Consider the following 15950-nt stretch of genomic DNA (forward strand, 5'->3'; position numbering starts at 1 on the left):
ACAGGAGGGGGGCGGGCATTTTACTACGCTTGCTCCCTAAGGTGAGTGTAAGGCGGCTGTCGGGTATGTGGGTGTTTACACTGTATCCCCGCGGTCCCAGGACAAGTTCCACGTTGGGTACACGGAGAATTAGGTCAGTATCCAGAACCCCTCTAACGGCCACTTCCACTGCTCGCGGGTCCCCAGGAGAATCTAAAGCTTCACTCAGCTGGCTACTCCAAAGAAAAGACACAGTTTTGGTCACAGTATCGGGGCGCCTTCTGAAGGCTCTGGTTAGCTTTGTGCCGACACTCTACCCTGGGGTATCCTGGCAACGTGGCAGCGCCTGGCGAGGCTCTTCAGGCTCTCGGGGGGCATCGTCCCGATGTGCGTCCATACCCGGCAATGGAGGTGTTGACGTGCCGCCTGTCTCGCCCAGTCTTCCCAACTCAAAGGTGAAGGATACGTGGGCTCTCCCGCCTTCTCCCCTGGCTATGTGCAGAGCTCCAAAGGCAGGGAGACATGCACACGCAACCTAGAACTTATGTAAGCTGTTGATTACAACAGCAAAAACACTTCTTAAGTAGGCAATTACGTCTCAAACGGAATCATTACTAAAGTAGGAGTGTTAACCTTCGTATAGAGTGAAGCACGCAGCAAAAGCACGCAGAAGAGCTAGATCCATATTAATCATTCCTTTAAAGGCGATAATTCTCAAAATAGCGCACAGGTGCACACACTACATACACACACATATACGTGTGTGCGTATGGACACACAAACACGTGTGTGTGTATATGTGTGTGTGTGTGTGTATATATATATATATATAGTTGCCTCTTGTAAGATTTTAGAAATTAGAGGCATACTATTGTTAACAAGCTCTCTAGAGCATTCTGATACATACACTCCCAGAAGAAGGGCCTGAGCTACCAGACTAACCTGAAGAACCTGTTTGCTTGAACGAGTCGGAGTTGAAATTTTCAAGACTCTCTCCTAGTTCAACATGTGGTTACCTAATGGCAACCGCCAGGCAGGAAACTGCATCAAGATAAAATAGGAAAAATGATGACCCTCGGACATTACGCTCTTTGGCCCGTGAACCTCACAATACACCGGAACGTTGCCGATAGCTGAGGTGAAGAGCTCCTAGTGAAGTGCACTGACTGCTTCTGAGCTGGCCTGGCCGGCCTCACACAGTCCCACCTGCTGAAATGATGCTCCTTCGGCCCAGGCTGGGAGCCCCCAACCCAGAGAAACCCTCAACGTGGAGCACAGAATTCTGGGAATCTAATTTTTGTTCCACTGAGGGGCTGGAAGTGATGTAATATTCAAATGAGGGCAGGGGCCAGGCAGGCAGGAGAGGATGACGAGCCCACGAAGGTGCTCCCGTCCACTAGGAAAGGGATGCGTGGCAGCTGTTGGCTCCCATGAGAGCCAGATGGAGGGGCCGCCTGGAGAAAAGCAGGGCTCTCCTGAGCGGCTCCGCAAAGGGACGAACGACGGCGTGGGACTGGCCTCCTGGTCCTAGCGGGGAGGGATTCCTGGAGACGGGTTAGCGAAGCCCGAAGGGTCAGGAGCAAACAAACGCACATCCCGACGAGGAAGGCAGCTTAACCTCCCCCCCTGTCGCCCCCAGGACTCGCGCTACACCCCGCGGATCCTTTGCTTTCACCAAGTCCTGCCTTGCTTTTGTTCATAAACATTCCCACTTACCTCTTTTCTCTCATGGTTCTAAACCACAAAAACACACTGGATTTTACTCTCCGTGAAAGAGGTGATGGGCCGCTCCTGGCGGTGGCCTCCTGTATCGATTCGAGACCTCCGACCACCTTCCCGGCACCTTGGGCTCCGTGGCCTGCCACCCGCTCTCAGGCTTTTGATCTGGTCTTTTCATTTCACCTTTCCCAGCCTCAGCCTTAGAAGGCCACAGACCCAGATCTCCACGTCTATTAGCCCTGAAAAGCAGCTCAGCAGCGCTAGGGTTGAAAGAAGTCCATTCTCACCAGCTGTTTCCTTCCCACTTAATTTAAGTGCAAGCCTTAGCTTGTTCTAATCAGTAAACGGGCACCGGAAGGTTTATAAACCTTCCAGCCCCACCAGGTAATATCTCAGCAAGGTCAACCATTTTTAGAAGCCCTCATTTAAAGAACAGGAGAACAGCGATGGCTATCAACCAGAACCTGTAAAGCATCTCCCACTTTAGCTATTTTCTCTTTAAATTGTAATTCTTTTTTTTAAATTCAGGAAAAATATCAGTACAAACTGCCTGAAAGCACAAAGCTGCCTCCTGCTGCGGACCCAGAAGGGAGCCTGAGAGGAGATGCTCTCCTCTCCGCGGCGACACCTCCGGAGGCTGACTGGGCTGGCTTTATGGCGTGTAAGGCAACATGCACACCAAAGCAGGCCTCCAGGGCACTGAATGAAGGGGGCTCAGAGGGACCCCACATTTAGGACACAGTGGGGAAATTAATTCATGCGCCCTGAAAGGGCCTGTCCCCTAACTGACTGGTAGGGTTTTCTTGAGGCCCTTTTGAAAGAGGGTTTGACGGGGGTACACAATTACAAGACTCCTTACGGAGTCTCTGAAATAGAAGTTGCAAAGAAACTTCCCTCTAGCCAGCAGGTTTTAAAAAAATGCAGGTTTTACCACTGTCATGCAGCTGGATTTCATAGCTACAAGCTAATAGCTGTGACGAAGGAATTATTAAAGTGTTAAATATGTCATTTAAAAGGGAACATTGCAGTCACTTTGAAAAGAAAACTCAGAACTCATCTGTTGAAAACCGTCATGTGTGAGACCACACAGGGAGGACAGTCAAGGGCCTCCACACGTGCCCTGGGGACGGCCTCCTGTGGTGTCCTCGGCACAGGCCAGGTACTTGCCCAGCGAGGGCACTCCAGGCTGGCAGGAAAAGCACAAAGCCGCACGCCTGGCAGACCTGCCGCCCATCACCTGGCCACGCCTGCCCAGGAGGGTCTTCAGGGGCAGAGGGAAGGAAGTGTGTACACACACATTCTGGGTCTGAAAGCACATCTTAGCCTTTCGCAGGCCTGCTCTTCTTGAACTCAGTGTGAAATACTGCTCTTGGTACAGCGCTTCGTTAGTCACTCCAACTGCTTTTGCGATCGATCTCTAAGGCTACAAGCGTTAAGACGCATATTATACAAAGAAGTTAAATTTTTTATAAGTAAATATAAAGAAGTGAGGGAGTATCCACAGAAAGTAAGTTTAAATGATATTTTATTATGAAAGAAAGAGTAAGATTTATTTCAGGAATAATGGCTTCATTAAACAACTATTTCTTGGAGAAAAATGAATTCAAAATCAACAAATCGGACCTTTTTAAGAGGTTATATTATAGGGAGGACCCGACCTCCCTAAATGCTTCACTGTATTACAAGACGGCTAGCTCCTGAGCAACACACAAACTCCCTTCACAAAACTCAGAAAACAAAACGTTAATTTGTTTTTGAAATTAAACGACTAAAACAACAATCCCACAAGGAATTAGAACACTTCTTATTCACACTCACGCTTCACTTTCATTTCTTCAACAGCACCACGAACCTCACCCCCGGTAACTGCGGCCTCTCCTTCCCACAGAGAAACCCCACCTGCTGCGGCCCAGGAAAAAGGCAGCCACCTAGGCCTCCAGGCTTCTGGTCAGGAGGACAGCTCAACGGTTTCTTGCCAGAAATACCTAGATAATTAACTTGTTCCTACTTAGACTTCAGAAATCCTCCAAGGTAAGAAGTTGAATGATGTGAAATTTCCAATATTTGATGTTTTCACCTACAAAATGGCAATTCCGTATGGTTCAACTCAGCATCGCTTTGTGACCAGCCTAACAGAACAACTAGATGGAGAACACCACAGTGATCTGGAGGAAGGAGCCTGAGAGATGAGCGGTCCTGCCCGAGCAGAGGGGCCTCTGGGCAGCAGCAGGCCAGGCCAGGCCCGGGGTAGTGGAACAGACAGCGCAGCCGGAGCAGAGGCCAGGACCTTCCAGGCCGGGCTCTGGGAGTTACCCGTGGAAGTGCTGAACTCAAGGAGGAGCTCAGTTATCACTACGCTTCTAACCAAGTTGAAACAGGGAGGTCTGCTCTAAATCTCAGAGGAATATGATGAAAAATGACACCCAAAAGGATGCTAAACGTGTTCAAAATCTGAGATGCACAGAAAATAGCATTTGTCAAGGAAGCATTTATTCCACGATAAACGCACCCATTCCTCCCCATTTGCAAAGGTTTCTTTTCTTGTGTTGCTTCACAGCTTCTAGAAGCTCTGGGGCTGCCAGGGCACTTTCCTTGTGTGGGCCTTTTCCGCTCACCACAATTTCACTGGCTAAGGGACACAGAGAAAGAGAGCAAAGCCAACCACCGCTGGACAGAAAGGGGTGTCACCACATCTGGGGGTTAGTGCCAATTAACTCCGTGTTAGCAGTCATATTACAACCATCCACCACTCTCTTCTTAAAATGCAAAATCCCCACACCTGGTCCCTGCCTGGGAGGTGTGACTGAGCTAAATTAGAAACACCTGGCTGACACATGCTGCTGTGTGGGAAATCCTGGCCCTACAGCAACCACTGTCAGCGGGCCTAGCCTGGGGGACCTCCTGCCACCAGGGCAGTGCGAGAGGCTGCCCTCACCCCAAAACCCAGCGGGAGGGGACCTGGCCCCAGTAGTGAGTGTCCACCAGCTCTGCAGGGCTTGTCCAACAGGGGATGGGCTACTGGGTGACTGGACGGACTTCATCCTTCCCCAATGCCTACCTGCAGCTTGTCCTGGTTGCCCAGACTGACCATGACCATGACCATGACCAGCTGGCAGAGGAGATGGCCAAGCTCGGGCCCAGAGCCGGGAAGGCGGGGGGCGGCAGGGTGAGAGTGGTCCCAACTCTCTTCAAGCACTGAGGACAGGACTTCAGGATTTTATAAGCTCACCCCCTGCTGACCCCCTCGTTAGATCATACAGATCCTTCCTGACCTGGTTTCGTAATTTCTCTGCTCTGAAATTTTCTAACCCTTAAATTTCAGCTCACTTAGGTGATACATGTAAAGAGAAGGAGAGCCACTCGGCCAGTTCTCTCCTGCTCCTGCCAGGGCAGTAACCCCCAAATGGCAACAGGAGATCGAAGAGTTCACTGTTCCAAGGTTCCCAAGCCCCTACTGTAAAAACAAACCCACAGCAGGACCCCCATCCTGCGCCTGGCAAGGGGGAGGGGCACACAAGGAGGGTCACCCACACCCTCGACTCAGCCCGGTGACCTGAGGTGCTGGTTCCGAGCAGGCGGTCAGTGCTGGGCAGGGGGACGACGCGGCCACAGCACCACCTCGGCCCGCGAGGGCCCCATTCTCGGGAGCAACAACGGAGGGTCTCTGGACGTGAGTAGGGCGTGGGGCAAAGGCCCACTCCAGCTCTCACGCCCTGTCCTAGAGACGACCTTTTAGACGTTCTGGGGCTCCCAATGGAAGACACCGTCTGGAGACAGCCTGACATGATGCAAGGGGGCTGACGTGGTACCCAGCTCAGCTTCAGTTCATTACGAGCAAAAACGTCCAGGGTCCTACCTACCTGGTCACTCACTGGACCTTGTTAGTCAACTCAGGTATCAGCTCAACTGGCTTGAACTTTTCTACCTGCTTCCCCTGAACCTGCTCCACCTTCAAGTTCATTTTTGCTGAAAGCCACAGCAGCAATTAGGACCATTAAACTTACTGAGCGAATTCCATTTTGAAATTCAAGATGGCTTTAAATTTACCTCATCTAAAATCTCAGGGTAATTTTTTTTCCTTAAGTGTATGCATTTATACGTATATATCTATATGTAAGTATACACTCATTAATACTAAGATGACCATGAAAAAAATCACTATGCGAAATAAACCCCTCGTATGTGTCTAGAATGACTCTAGTTGCCATAATGAAGCTGCGAACAAAAGCTTGCAAAGAAACGTCTGGGAAAGTGTTTTTAGGTTTTTGCAGACTCTATGTTCCATCGGCACACCGCATGTAGACAATAAGTTCATCCTACAATAATTCATCCCTTGAGAATACAATTATTATCATTATTATTATTATTTTGTGGTACGCGGGCCTCTCACTGTTGTGGCCTCTCCCGTTGCGGAGCACAGGCTCCGGACACGCAGGCTCAGAGGCCATGGCTCACGGGCCCAGCCACTCCGTGGCATCCTCCCGGACCGGGTCACGAACCCGCGTCCCCTGCATCGGCAGACGGACTCTCAACCACTTGCACCACCAGGGAAGCCCGAGAATACAATTATTGAACTATGGTAAATTTGAGGGGTTAAGCCTGAAAACTTATTCAAGAAGACACACTGCCGCTACCCACTCCACCGTTAAGTGTCACTGACTGAGTGTATGGAAGTGGCCAATTGTCCACGTATGAGCCTCGTCTTCTGTGCTGTTGGCAAGCAGATGAAGTTAACAATAAGCTTATTGAAAAACTTACTGCCATTCAGATGTGTTCCTATTTAAACCTTTCAGCCAGCGAGAGTCAGGAGTCCATCTACATGGATCATTTTTATTGCCTTTGCCAAGAATTACGTGACCACGTGCCAAAACTAACACAACCACTTGGAACGGGTGGAGACCGCGCACTCCTATCCAACCAGTGCGGCCACACGCCGCCTCCGTTCAGACGATGTGAAAACGCCACGTCAGTGTAGTCAGTAACCGGAGCTGGGAGGTCAGTGACAGTAACAGGCCAGCCCCCCCGAACCAAACACTGCGAGGCGGCCGAGGTACTGACCTTTCTGGAAAATGGGATGGTGAAGAGCAGGCACGGGGCGCTCCTCGAGGACCGCGGGCTCATGGAAATAGGCACCCAGCCAAGCCGCACACTGCGCCAGGGGCTCCGTCACTTCCTCTGGACCTCCGAGCCGCTCAGGAGGAGCGGGGGCCTCCACGGGGCTGCAAAAGAGATAACAGGAGCCGATTCAGCCTCTAGGCCCAGCGTCCACGTGACTAAGAAGCAAACAGAACACGCCCACTGCATCTAAGTGGGTCAGCCCTAGCTGCCTCGCAGGTATGCACGTCTCGCCTGCGCCAGGACAGCGGAAAGGTGCCGGCAGGAGGACGGGGACCGCGGCCCGGGACCTCCAGCTGTGAGGACGCGATCTCTGGAAAGGGGCAGTGCCCAGAAAGGACGCCTGGCACCTGGGCTCTTCTGTTTGGGGCTGACTGTCTGCAGTCACCCTGCAGAGCAGGGATGTGAGAGCACGAGGATGACAAGCACGGAAGCAACTCCAGGGGGAGTGTGCCTGCCCCTTCCTAAGACTATCATCTGCATCAGTTTTGATCTGCAGAATCACCAAGTACTCATCTTAAAAAATATTTTCCAGAAATCTCGATACCATCAAAGTAATTAGCCTGCAGGCACCCACCCCTCCCACCACATTTCAACGACAGACCAGCACGGTTCCATGTGCTCTGTGGCTTTGAGCTGGCTTCTGGGGGACCCCCTCCGAGTTCACACTGGGTCTCAGGCTTCAGAGAGTCTACTCTGCGTGCTGGTCACTCTGCGAGGCTCATTTCAGTTGCTGTGACTTTCGTGCCCGGGACTTCTATTTGGTTCTCCTCTGAGTCTTCTCATTCATTCCCTGTGGTCACTGTGCTCCCTTTTAGCTCCAGTTTAAACCAACATATCTTAGACTCACTTCGGATGGTCTCACTGTTTCTTCTACTCGGGGCGCTAATCCTTCTGTTTGGGGATCTGTGGCTCCCCTCAAGGAGGTGACTTCTCACCTTCAGCAGGGACCGATTTTCAGGGAATGTGCTCCGCTGGACTGAGGAAACGTCCCTCTAGAGAGGGTTCACTTTTGCTGCTTCTGAGCCCCAGTTTTATGATGGATCCAGCTTTTCTTTTAATTTCTGAGAATGACACACCCACAAAAGCACTGGCACCAAGTCGGATTTCTTCAGATGCCATTCCTTCCTGACCTCCCAGGCCCTGGACAGATGGCAGGCTTCCCTGCACTTCTCTAGTCTCCTTCTCAGAGGCTGCAGCTTGAGGCTTTTGGGGGAAGGTGGGAAAAGCCTCCCCCCAGCATCCCGAGGGCGGTCACGCAGGCCTCAACCGACAGGCTGCCTCCTTCAGTGTACACTCACCACCCTTACGAGGGCCCGACTGAATATGCGAGGCCACAGCCGCTTGGCAACGCGGCCCAGCACAGGTAGGACGGATGTGGCTGAAGCGCCCGGGGAACACAGGCCTGGCCTCACTTGCGAGGAGACACACAGCAGCGTGTGCAGGGCCTTACAGATTCAGAGATGTGTGCACTTTATCCTGCAAGCAGCGGGGAGCAGCTGAAGACCTTTAAGCAGCGTCTCACAAACAACCCTGTGCTGGGGTCTCAGTCTCTGAGTCACGGTGTTCTGTAGGTCTAAGAGTCTCCAGAGGTCTTGGATCTTTCCAGAAATAAGCCTCCTTGGATGGAATCCACTCTCTTCCACAATGGAATGAGAGGTGGGTCAGGGAAGGCTTTCTAAGCATGTGAATGTGAATGGCCTTAAGGAAGGAACCAGGGAATGAATGGAAAAGAAGAAATGAGCCCTTCAAGATGACCAGGGAGAGAGGGGGACCCCTGAGACCCCGGCTCTGCAGAGCTGGCCAGCTGGGCGATCCTGCCAGCAACACAGCTGCACTGGGCAGGCCCAGGCCTTCTCCAAGTTGCCAGCTTCTAGGGAATCCCCATGCACAGGGCCCTCGGTTGGCCCTGAACTGACAGGGCCCTTTCAGGGTCTGGTCAACAGGAGACCCTGAAGGATGGGGGCTCAGTTCACAGGCAGAAAGCGGCGTCTAGTGGAACAGGTGGCAGAACGGCATGTTGGAGAGACTTCTGGGGATGGAAACTATCTTCTCATTGCCCCGATTGCTCTCCCCATTAGGACGTCTGCCCACGGAAAGGTGGGGAACTTCTACCCCATGCTTGGCTTAAATATTTTTCCATGTCAGAGAGAAATTCCCAGTGACTCTCTTGCTCTGTTCCCTACTTACTCAGTAAGACTCCAGGGCTTGAGGGGTCTTCTCAGCCATCACACCCTGCAAACAGGGCTCCCTGGGTGGGGGGCATACAGTCCAGGAGACAGGCAGGCATCTTAACCTGGGAGGCAGGGGGCTCTGTACCCACCAGTAACCTGCTTGCTTGGGGAGTCACAGCCACAGTCACAGTCACACACACTCAGATGCCCTGGTTCACTCAGGGGTATCTAACAAAGGCCACGGAGTTGTGGGCATCCTGGGTGCTGCCCACGCTGGTAGCCGTTTCCTCTGGGTTGCTAGGGAACTGAAATGTGAGCTGTGTTTCCCAGCATTTCCCACTCTTAAAAGGATACTTGAAGAATTTTTATAGTAGTAAAATTCATCTTAAATTGATTTTTTATGCCTGTGCTAAAGATCTCAACCTCTGATTTACTCTGTAGTTCTCCGTTCTAACTCTTTCTCTATTGGCATTAGATAACTATTCATGGGTGAAATGTAATTAAACAGCTTTGATTCTGAAGCAAGGATTTATGATACTATATTTAAAATGAATGGCATTAAACACACACATAAAACCAGATTTTTAAAGCCATGACACAAATTTCCATTTCTACAATAAAATGAAATTTATTCTCTGCCCTGCCCTCTCCTCCAGCCTCGCTCTGCTCGTCCCTGAAAGAGCTGTGGTGTGACAGTATCACGGCATCACTAACGGCCACTCTTATTATGGAGGAGTTTCTCCAGGTTTCCTACCGACGAACCCTGAAACCCCGATAATTATGGGCTCCGTGGCCCACACTCATTTAAGTCCCACATTCACGTCTCCCTGGGAGCCTAGCAACTCACCTAACACTAAATGCACTGGCCTGTGGCCACTGCTTCCGGAAAGCACCACTGAGTGGGAGCCCGGCCCCCAGGAGAGCAGCCAGAGAGCCGGTGCGGCAGATGGAGATGAGAGACAACCGTCCCGACATCCGCAGGGCCAGTGCAGAGGCGACATCAGGGGCCATCCCCCCGAGACCTCCCAGGATGTCCTCAATAAAAGTAATCCTGGGACTTCCCTGGCGGTCCAGTGGTTAAGACTTCGCCTTCCAGTGCAGGGGGTGCGGGTTCAATCCTTGGTAGGGAAGCTAAGATCCCACATGCCTCGCCGCCAAAAAACCAAAACATAAAACGGAAGCAATGTCATAACAAATTCAATAAAGACTTTAAAAATGGTCCACATCAAAAATATCTTAAAAAAAAAAGAGTAATCCTCAGGCCAATATTGTGACACTGAAGCCCTTTCACTTTTTTCTTTTTAAACTTGGCACAAGAGGGCTGGCTAGTGGCTGGAGAATGAATTTGGCTTTGTTGAGCTTTTTAACATAGCAATGGAGAGCATGGGTACGTTTATACAGCAAACATAAAGTCATGTATGGTTTGGTTTAAGGGTTTCTTCAAGAAATATGCAACTGTCGGCAACCCCTAGGACCCTGTAGGACCAAAAAGGACAACCGTGTACCACCTTTGGGGATGCTCCCCGAACCTCAGTGTGTCGGAGAGCCCTGTGTGAAGCTCTCCTGGAGTCGTGACCCCTGAGAAACAGCCAGACCCATCCCCCTGGGCTTGGAGAAAGAACGTTCTGGCGTTGAATTGCATTTCAGATTTGTTTTGACATAAATCTGTCCATCATTCCAAATCAGGACACAGAAAAGCAGGTGACATGCTCCAGAACAAACTTCTGAAGTGGTTTTTTTCTGGTTGTTGTTGTCATTGTTTTAAAATTTATTTGTTTATCTTTCGCTGTGCTGGGTCTTCGTTGCTGCGCGTGGACTTTCTCTAGTTGCGGCGTGCAGGCTTCTCATTGCCGTGGCTTCTGCTGTGGAGCACGGGCTCAGCAGTCGTGGCTCGTGGGCTCTAGAGCGCAGGCTCAGTAGTTGTGGCTCATGGGCTTAGCTGCTCCGCGGCATGTGGGATCTTCTCGGACCAGGGCTTGAACCCGTGTCCCCTGCATTGGCAGGCAGGTTTCTTAACCACTGCGCCACCTGGGAAGCCCCTGAGGTGTTTTTAATAAAGCAGGCAGTGATGCCTTGCCTGGATTTCTCAGGAGAAACCACGACTTCACAGCATTGGATACACGAGCCCAGGAGGTATCAGAGGAAGACTGTCCATCCCACCTGCACGAGGCTTGCACCTCAAGACCCCGGCGTGGAGGAGAGCGACAAGGAAGAGTGACAGCATCACACCTGGGGAAGCGGAGGATTAGAAGGTGACCGAGCCAAACTTGAATGAAACGGCCCTGAGGACAAAGGTCACGCGCGCGGGAAGCCCTGCCTGGCTCTGCCGGCCTCCCGCAGGGTGTGCTGCACCCCGGGAGGCTGAGCGCTGGCCCGGGCTAGCGAGGGCAGGGCTGCCTGCTCAGGTGCTGCAGCACCAGGAACCCGCGGGGCAGCAGGTGAGTTGCCGCGGCGGGCAGAGGATGCCAGGCTGGCTGAAGCCATCAGAAAGTGCTGCTCAAGGTCTAACCCCTCACGGAGGATGGCTGCGCGCCTGGCAGGCCACCCGGAAAGTGGGAGGGGCGTCCCCAGCTCTGTGCCCTCCGGTCTGTCCCACGCGACAAACGTGCTCAACACTTTAACCCACCCAGCTGGGCAGGAGGTTTGCGGGTGTGGATTTTGGGGTGCCTCAAGACTTCACTGGCAGCAAAGAGTCACTAAAATGATCATAAGATCATACAGATGTCATGTACTTGGTCTTAAATCCCATGTGATGTAAGAAAACAGGCCCAAAGTTCCGAGTTCCTCCTAACTGGCGGGCACCACTCGTTACACCCAGCGGGTAGACTGTGTAACACGCCGCGCGCTGGGAGGGCTGGGCCTTCCAGCCTCTCTGTGTGGCCCCAGTAGCTTTCCAGCATCTCTCTCTTCATGGGATGAAGCAGCCTTATGGTTGGGGAACGTTAACTGGTGATGCCAGAGGGTCACCTAGGAAAGGGCTGCCAAGACTCATATGCTTCTGAGTCGCTCTGGAACCTGGCAGGTGACCCAGGTGTTGTCCTTTAGCAAGGCTGGGAGTTTAGTCCACAAGGAAGCACACGGACTCTCCAATACAATCTAAGCGTGAAGAAGTGACCAGAGCCTTGGCCGCGCACAGCAGCTCAGACCTCCTGAGGATGAGAAGCCTCGCCTCCTCTGGCTTCCAGGACTCGGTGCGGAGGGCAAGGGCCCCCGGAACTCCAGAGTGGGGTGTCACACCTCACAGGCTCAGGAAGGTGCACATTCACTGCAGAAATTTAAAACTGCAGTTGAGGTGACGTTATAAACATCATGTGGACACTCTTGCCAGATAGCCCTGGTAAACACACAATTATGCCCAAGTTAGCGGAGGCTGGTGGAGTCTCTCGCGTTTGCGTCTGATGGATTTGTCTCACATTTAATTATACCTTCTTGCTAAAGCTCAGATGCTTTTCTTCCAGTGGTAGGACTGAAGACAAATAAATCATGCTACCTGCTTTCAGTAAAGTCCTTTCTTTTTTTAAATGAGAAGCCTGAATAAAGGCTTTAAACTCTATATCCAACCAAATTTAGGGGTTTGATTCCATTCAAGCATTTACTGAGGCTCCTTTAAGTACCTGGCTTATTGGCAAGAGTATCGACTTGGGGTTTATAGTCCAACTGGGCAGGCAGGGAAGGTGAAGGTAAAACAGACAGTGATCCATCACCCTCCTGATGGTTGTGCTGAAGGAGCCCTTCCCGGCCCAACTGGGACTTTCACACGCCACTGCCACCTGATGAACGAACAATGAAAGTGATGGTTCCGTGACACTGCCTGGTGGCCAGCAGCTCTTTGGGCAATAACACCACACGGGTGTGACAGAGTTTGTGTAGTTGAACATTCTAGAGTTATATTAGGACACAGAGTAGAAAAAGGAGAAAGTGCTGATGTCACTAGTAAGAAACACAGATCTCAAATGATACAACTAAGGCACAGGTGAAAAAGAGGAGGCGCGACAGTGGAGGTTCATCTATGGACACAGCTGGAGCCCCCCTGCTGCTGACAGCGCGGGCAGCCGTGTTTGCTATTTATCAGGTGCTGTTCTAAGCGATTCATGCATTAGCGCACTGATTTCCCGCACAATCCTAAGAGCAACGCGTGCTCAACTGTGAAAAAAGGGGAAAACACTAATAAACATGCATGAAGTATCAGCAACATACCTGAGTTTGTATAAAAACGACAGACATAATATGTAGATTTTAATTCTCTGAGACAAGAGCTCCTACTACTTGTAACACATGAGTTTATGAACTGACTTTCATGTGTTTGGTTTTAGTGTCTGTTTTCAAAGATGTTTCTGTACAAAAGGAACACGCAAAAGGGAGTACAGGCCGGAGGTGGCACACTCCCAGCTTCCAGGAAAGTCAACAGGAGGGTGAGCTGGAGTTCCGAGGGTCAGCTGAGCAAACCCTTAGTGAGGTTTTACTGTGTGGTTCGTAGCAAGAGGAACATAAACCCTGCTCCCTGCCTTTATGCCTTCCGCCCCACAATCACACCCTCCCCTGCAAGCGAACTGCACAGTTATGATCCTATCACAGGCCACCAACGGCTCGCGTCCCAAGGGCGATGAGAGGAGGAGGAAGAGGCAGTTTAAAGTTTAACTGGGCCCTAGTTTACTCACTGTCAGGGTGGCCATAGGTACGTTGTTTAAACTGGGTATCAGCTTTTAATGGGCATCCTAAGCCCTCAAAATCTGGGGCTCAAATTAATGTCAGAACCCAAGCAAGACTATAGAGGAATTCGCTGTGGTATTTTAAAACACCCACCAAGGGCTTCCCTGGTGGCACAGTGGTTGAGAGTCCACCTGCCAATGCAGGGGACGCGGGTTTGTGCCCCGGTCCGGGAGGATCCCACATGCCGTGGAGCGGCTGGGCCTGTGAGCCATGGCCGCTGAGCCTGCGTGTCCGGAGCCTGTGCTCCGCAACGGGAGAGGCCACAACAGTGAGAGGCCCGCGTACCGCAAAAAAAACCCACAAAAAAACAACAAAAAATAAACAGCCACGAAGAACACAGAGAAAACTGTATGTAAATTTTCAACTCCTCCCCATATAAGGTACACGTCATAAGAACCGTATGTTTGTTCTTTTTTTAAAATAATTGCTTCTTTAAAATACATCAGCAAAAATAAAACATATTTTTAAGAGACAATTTAAACAGTATACTTGGCAGACAAGAATGCCTTACAAAAGCCTATCTACTTTCTCTCCTAAATATTCAAGTTGTTAAAAGGAAAACTGTATTTTATCAACACTTTAACATATCATTAAAAATCTCTACTATTTGACAGATGAAGATAAAAACAACCCAAAACTATAGATGAATTATCAGGTCCCTAATGATTCCAAAACAATTACAGGATGCAGAGCAATCGAGTTAAATTTTATTCAAAAGCTTACTACACTTGTGTTTTCTTTTATTTTTCTATCAAGAAACCCATGAGGTTTAAGCACAATTCATTATGTATGAGACCCCACTTGCCGCGCTTGACTGTTGATTAATAGCAAAGTTTGCTGTATGTACATTGCAACATTAGATGCATACAATATGCTAACTTATTCTTTCACTGAAACTAATTATTTACAAAAATGACTACTTGAGACTACAATTTATTAAATGCATGCATCCAGTCTCAATTTGGCCCCAAAAGACAGCCTGGAATGAAGATCTTTCACTTGATGTGACAACTTCTAGAAATGCTGTTATTAATATTGTAAATGTGGCAAATAAAGAGTTCAAATAGCCTTATGTCTATGTTGCATTTACTTTCACCACTGAAGCAGTGAACAAAGAAGCTTTTTTAACGTTTCACACACATATGAGAGGTATATTCCTCCTTCCCAGCTTCACTTAGCTTCTAACAAGTAAAACGCTTACATGTTGGCCATGAAATAGTTTTAAAAAGAAATAATAGCTAACATAAAAATGGAATAGAAAACCGTAACCATATTGCTGCTCATAAGCAGATTTATTACAATTCTGTCAAGAATTTAGTTCATTTGTTGGAAAATATCTGTAGAAACATGAAATGTTTAAAGAGTCGTTCCATCAGTCTCATCAAATTCTTGATACTCCCTCAAGAGTACTTCTTCCCAAAGGATTCTGGGGTTAGGTAACTTCGCATTATTCAACCCTTCTGCTCCCTTCTCCCAGAAAAGAAGAACACAGAAATCAGTCCACGAATAAGAATTACAAATGTCCCATCTTTGGATGCAGATTTCAGGTGGGGCATCTGGTCAACCGAGAGCGTCTTTCAAGCTAACACTGCAACGCGTGTGGCCCTGAGCTGTAGCCACCTGTTGCGAGCGTCCTCTACAGTCAGGTCTCGCTCTGCCAGGCCAACCTGTACACCCTCCACGGCTGCCCTTCTGATGCCCTCAAAGACTCTGTGTGGCCTTGCTCTGCTCTGCGTAGGCCGTGTGCCACTGTGGGCTTGGGAGAGGCAGAGAGGGGTCACTGGCCAAGGTGAGGAAACCAATGCCTGTGCCCCAGGAGAGGACGACAGTGTGGAAGGTCATTACGTGCTACAGGGTGCTCCTGCCAGCAAAGTCACGCACGGACGCCTGAGGAAAGAGAAGAAAAGGGCCCGCTCTGGGGCACAGGATTCTAGGGACGCAGACGAACTGAAATACCAGTCAGAGGGCCTCTGCTCTCTACAACCAGTGTTAAGAGAAAAAGTAAATAGCACGAGGATGGGAAATCTCAGGGCACGTAGTCAGATGGGTAAAAGATGCCTGGTTTTCCATCATGCAGTTTCATATCCTGACTCACTCTCTCAATAACACAGCTGAGGTCAGCCACAGTTCTTGCTCAACATCACACCTTCATTATACACCATGGCACTCTGGAAAGCATGGAGCCACTGAGTTGAGGACCAACGGTATGGAAGTGACCCAAGGTAAACCCTTGTATAAAATTTCGTAGCTGCT

General features: G+C 50.2%; 1 protein-coding gene across 9 annotated transcripts in view; it reads right to left on the reverse strand.

Moving 5' to 3' along the window:
- The window catches only part of MGMT (O-6-methylguanine-DNA methyltransferase), a 343097-nt gene that overhangs the window by 96988 nt on the left and 230159 nt on the right, over positions 1-15950 (reverse strand). For all 9 annotated transcript variants that reach the window (XM_079900166.1, XM_079900165.1, XM_079900164.1 and 6 more), the window contains exon 3: positions 6757-6917. In XM_079900166.1, coding sequence (XP_079756292.1) covers positions 6757-6917 — 161 coding nt within the window. The remainder of the gene's footprint in view (positions 1-6756; positions 6918-15950) is intronic.

Source organism: Stenella coeruleoalba (genome assembly GCF_951394435.1).
Source record: "Stenella coeruleoalba genome assembly, chromosome: 16".
Taxonomy (NCBI): Eukaryota; Metazoa; Chordata; class Mammalia; order Artiodactyla; family Delphinidae; genus Stenella; species Stenella coeruleoalba.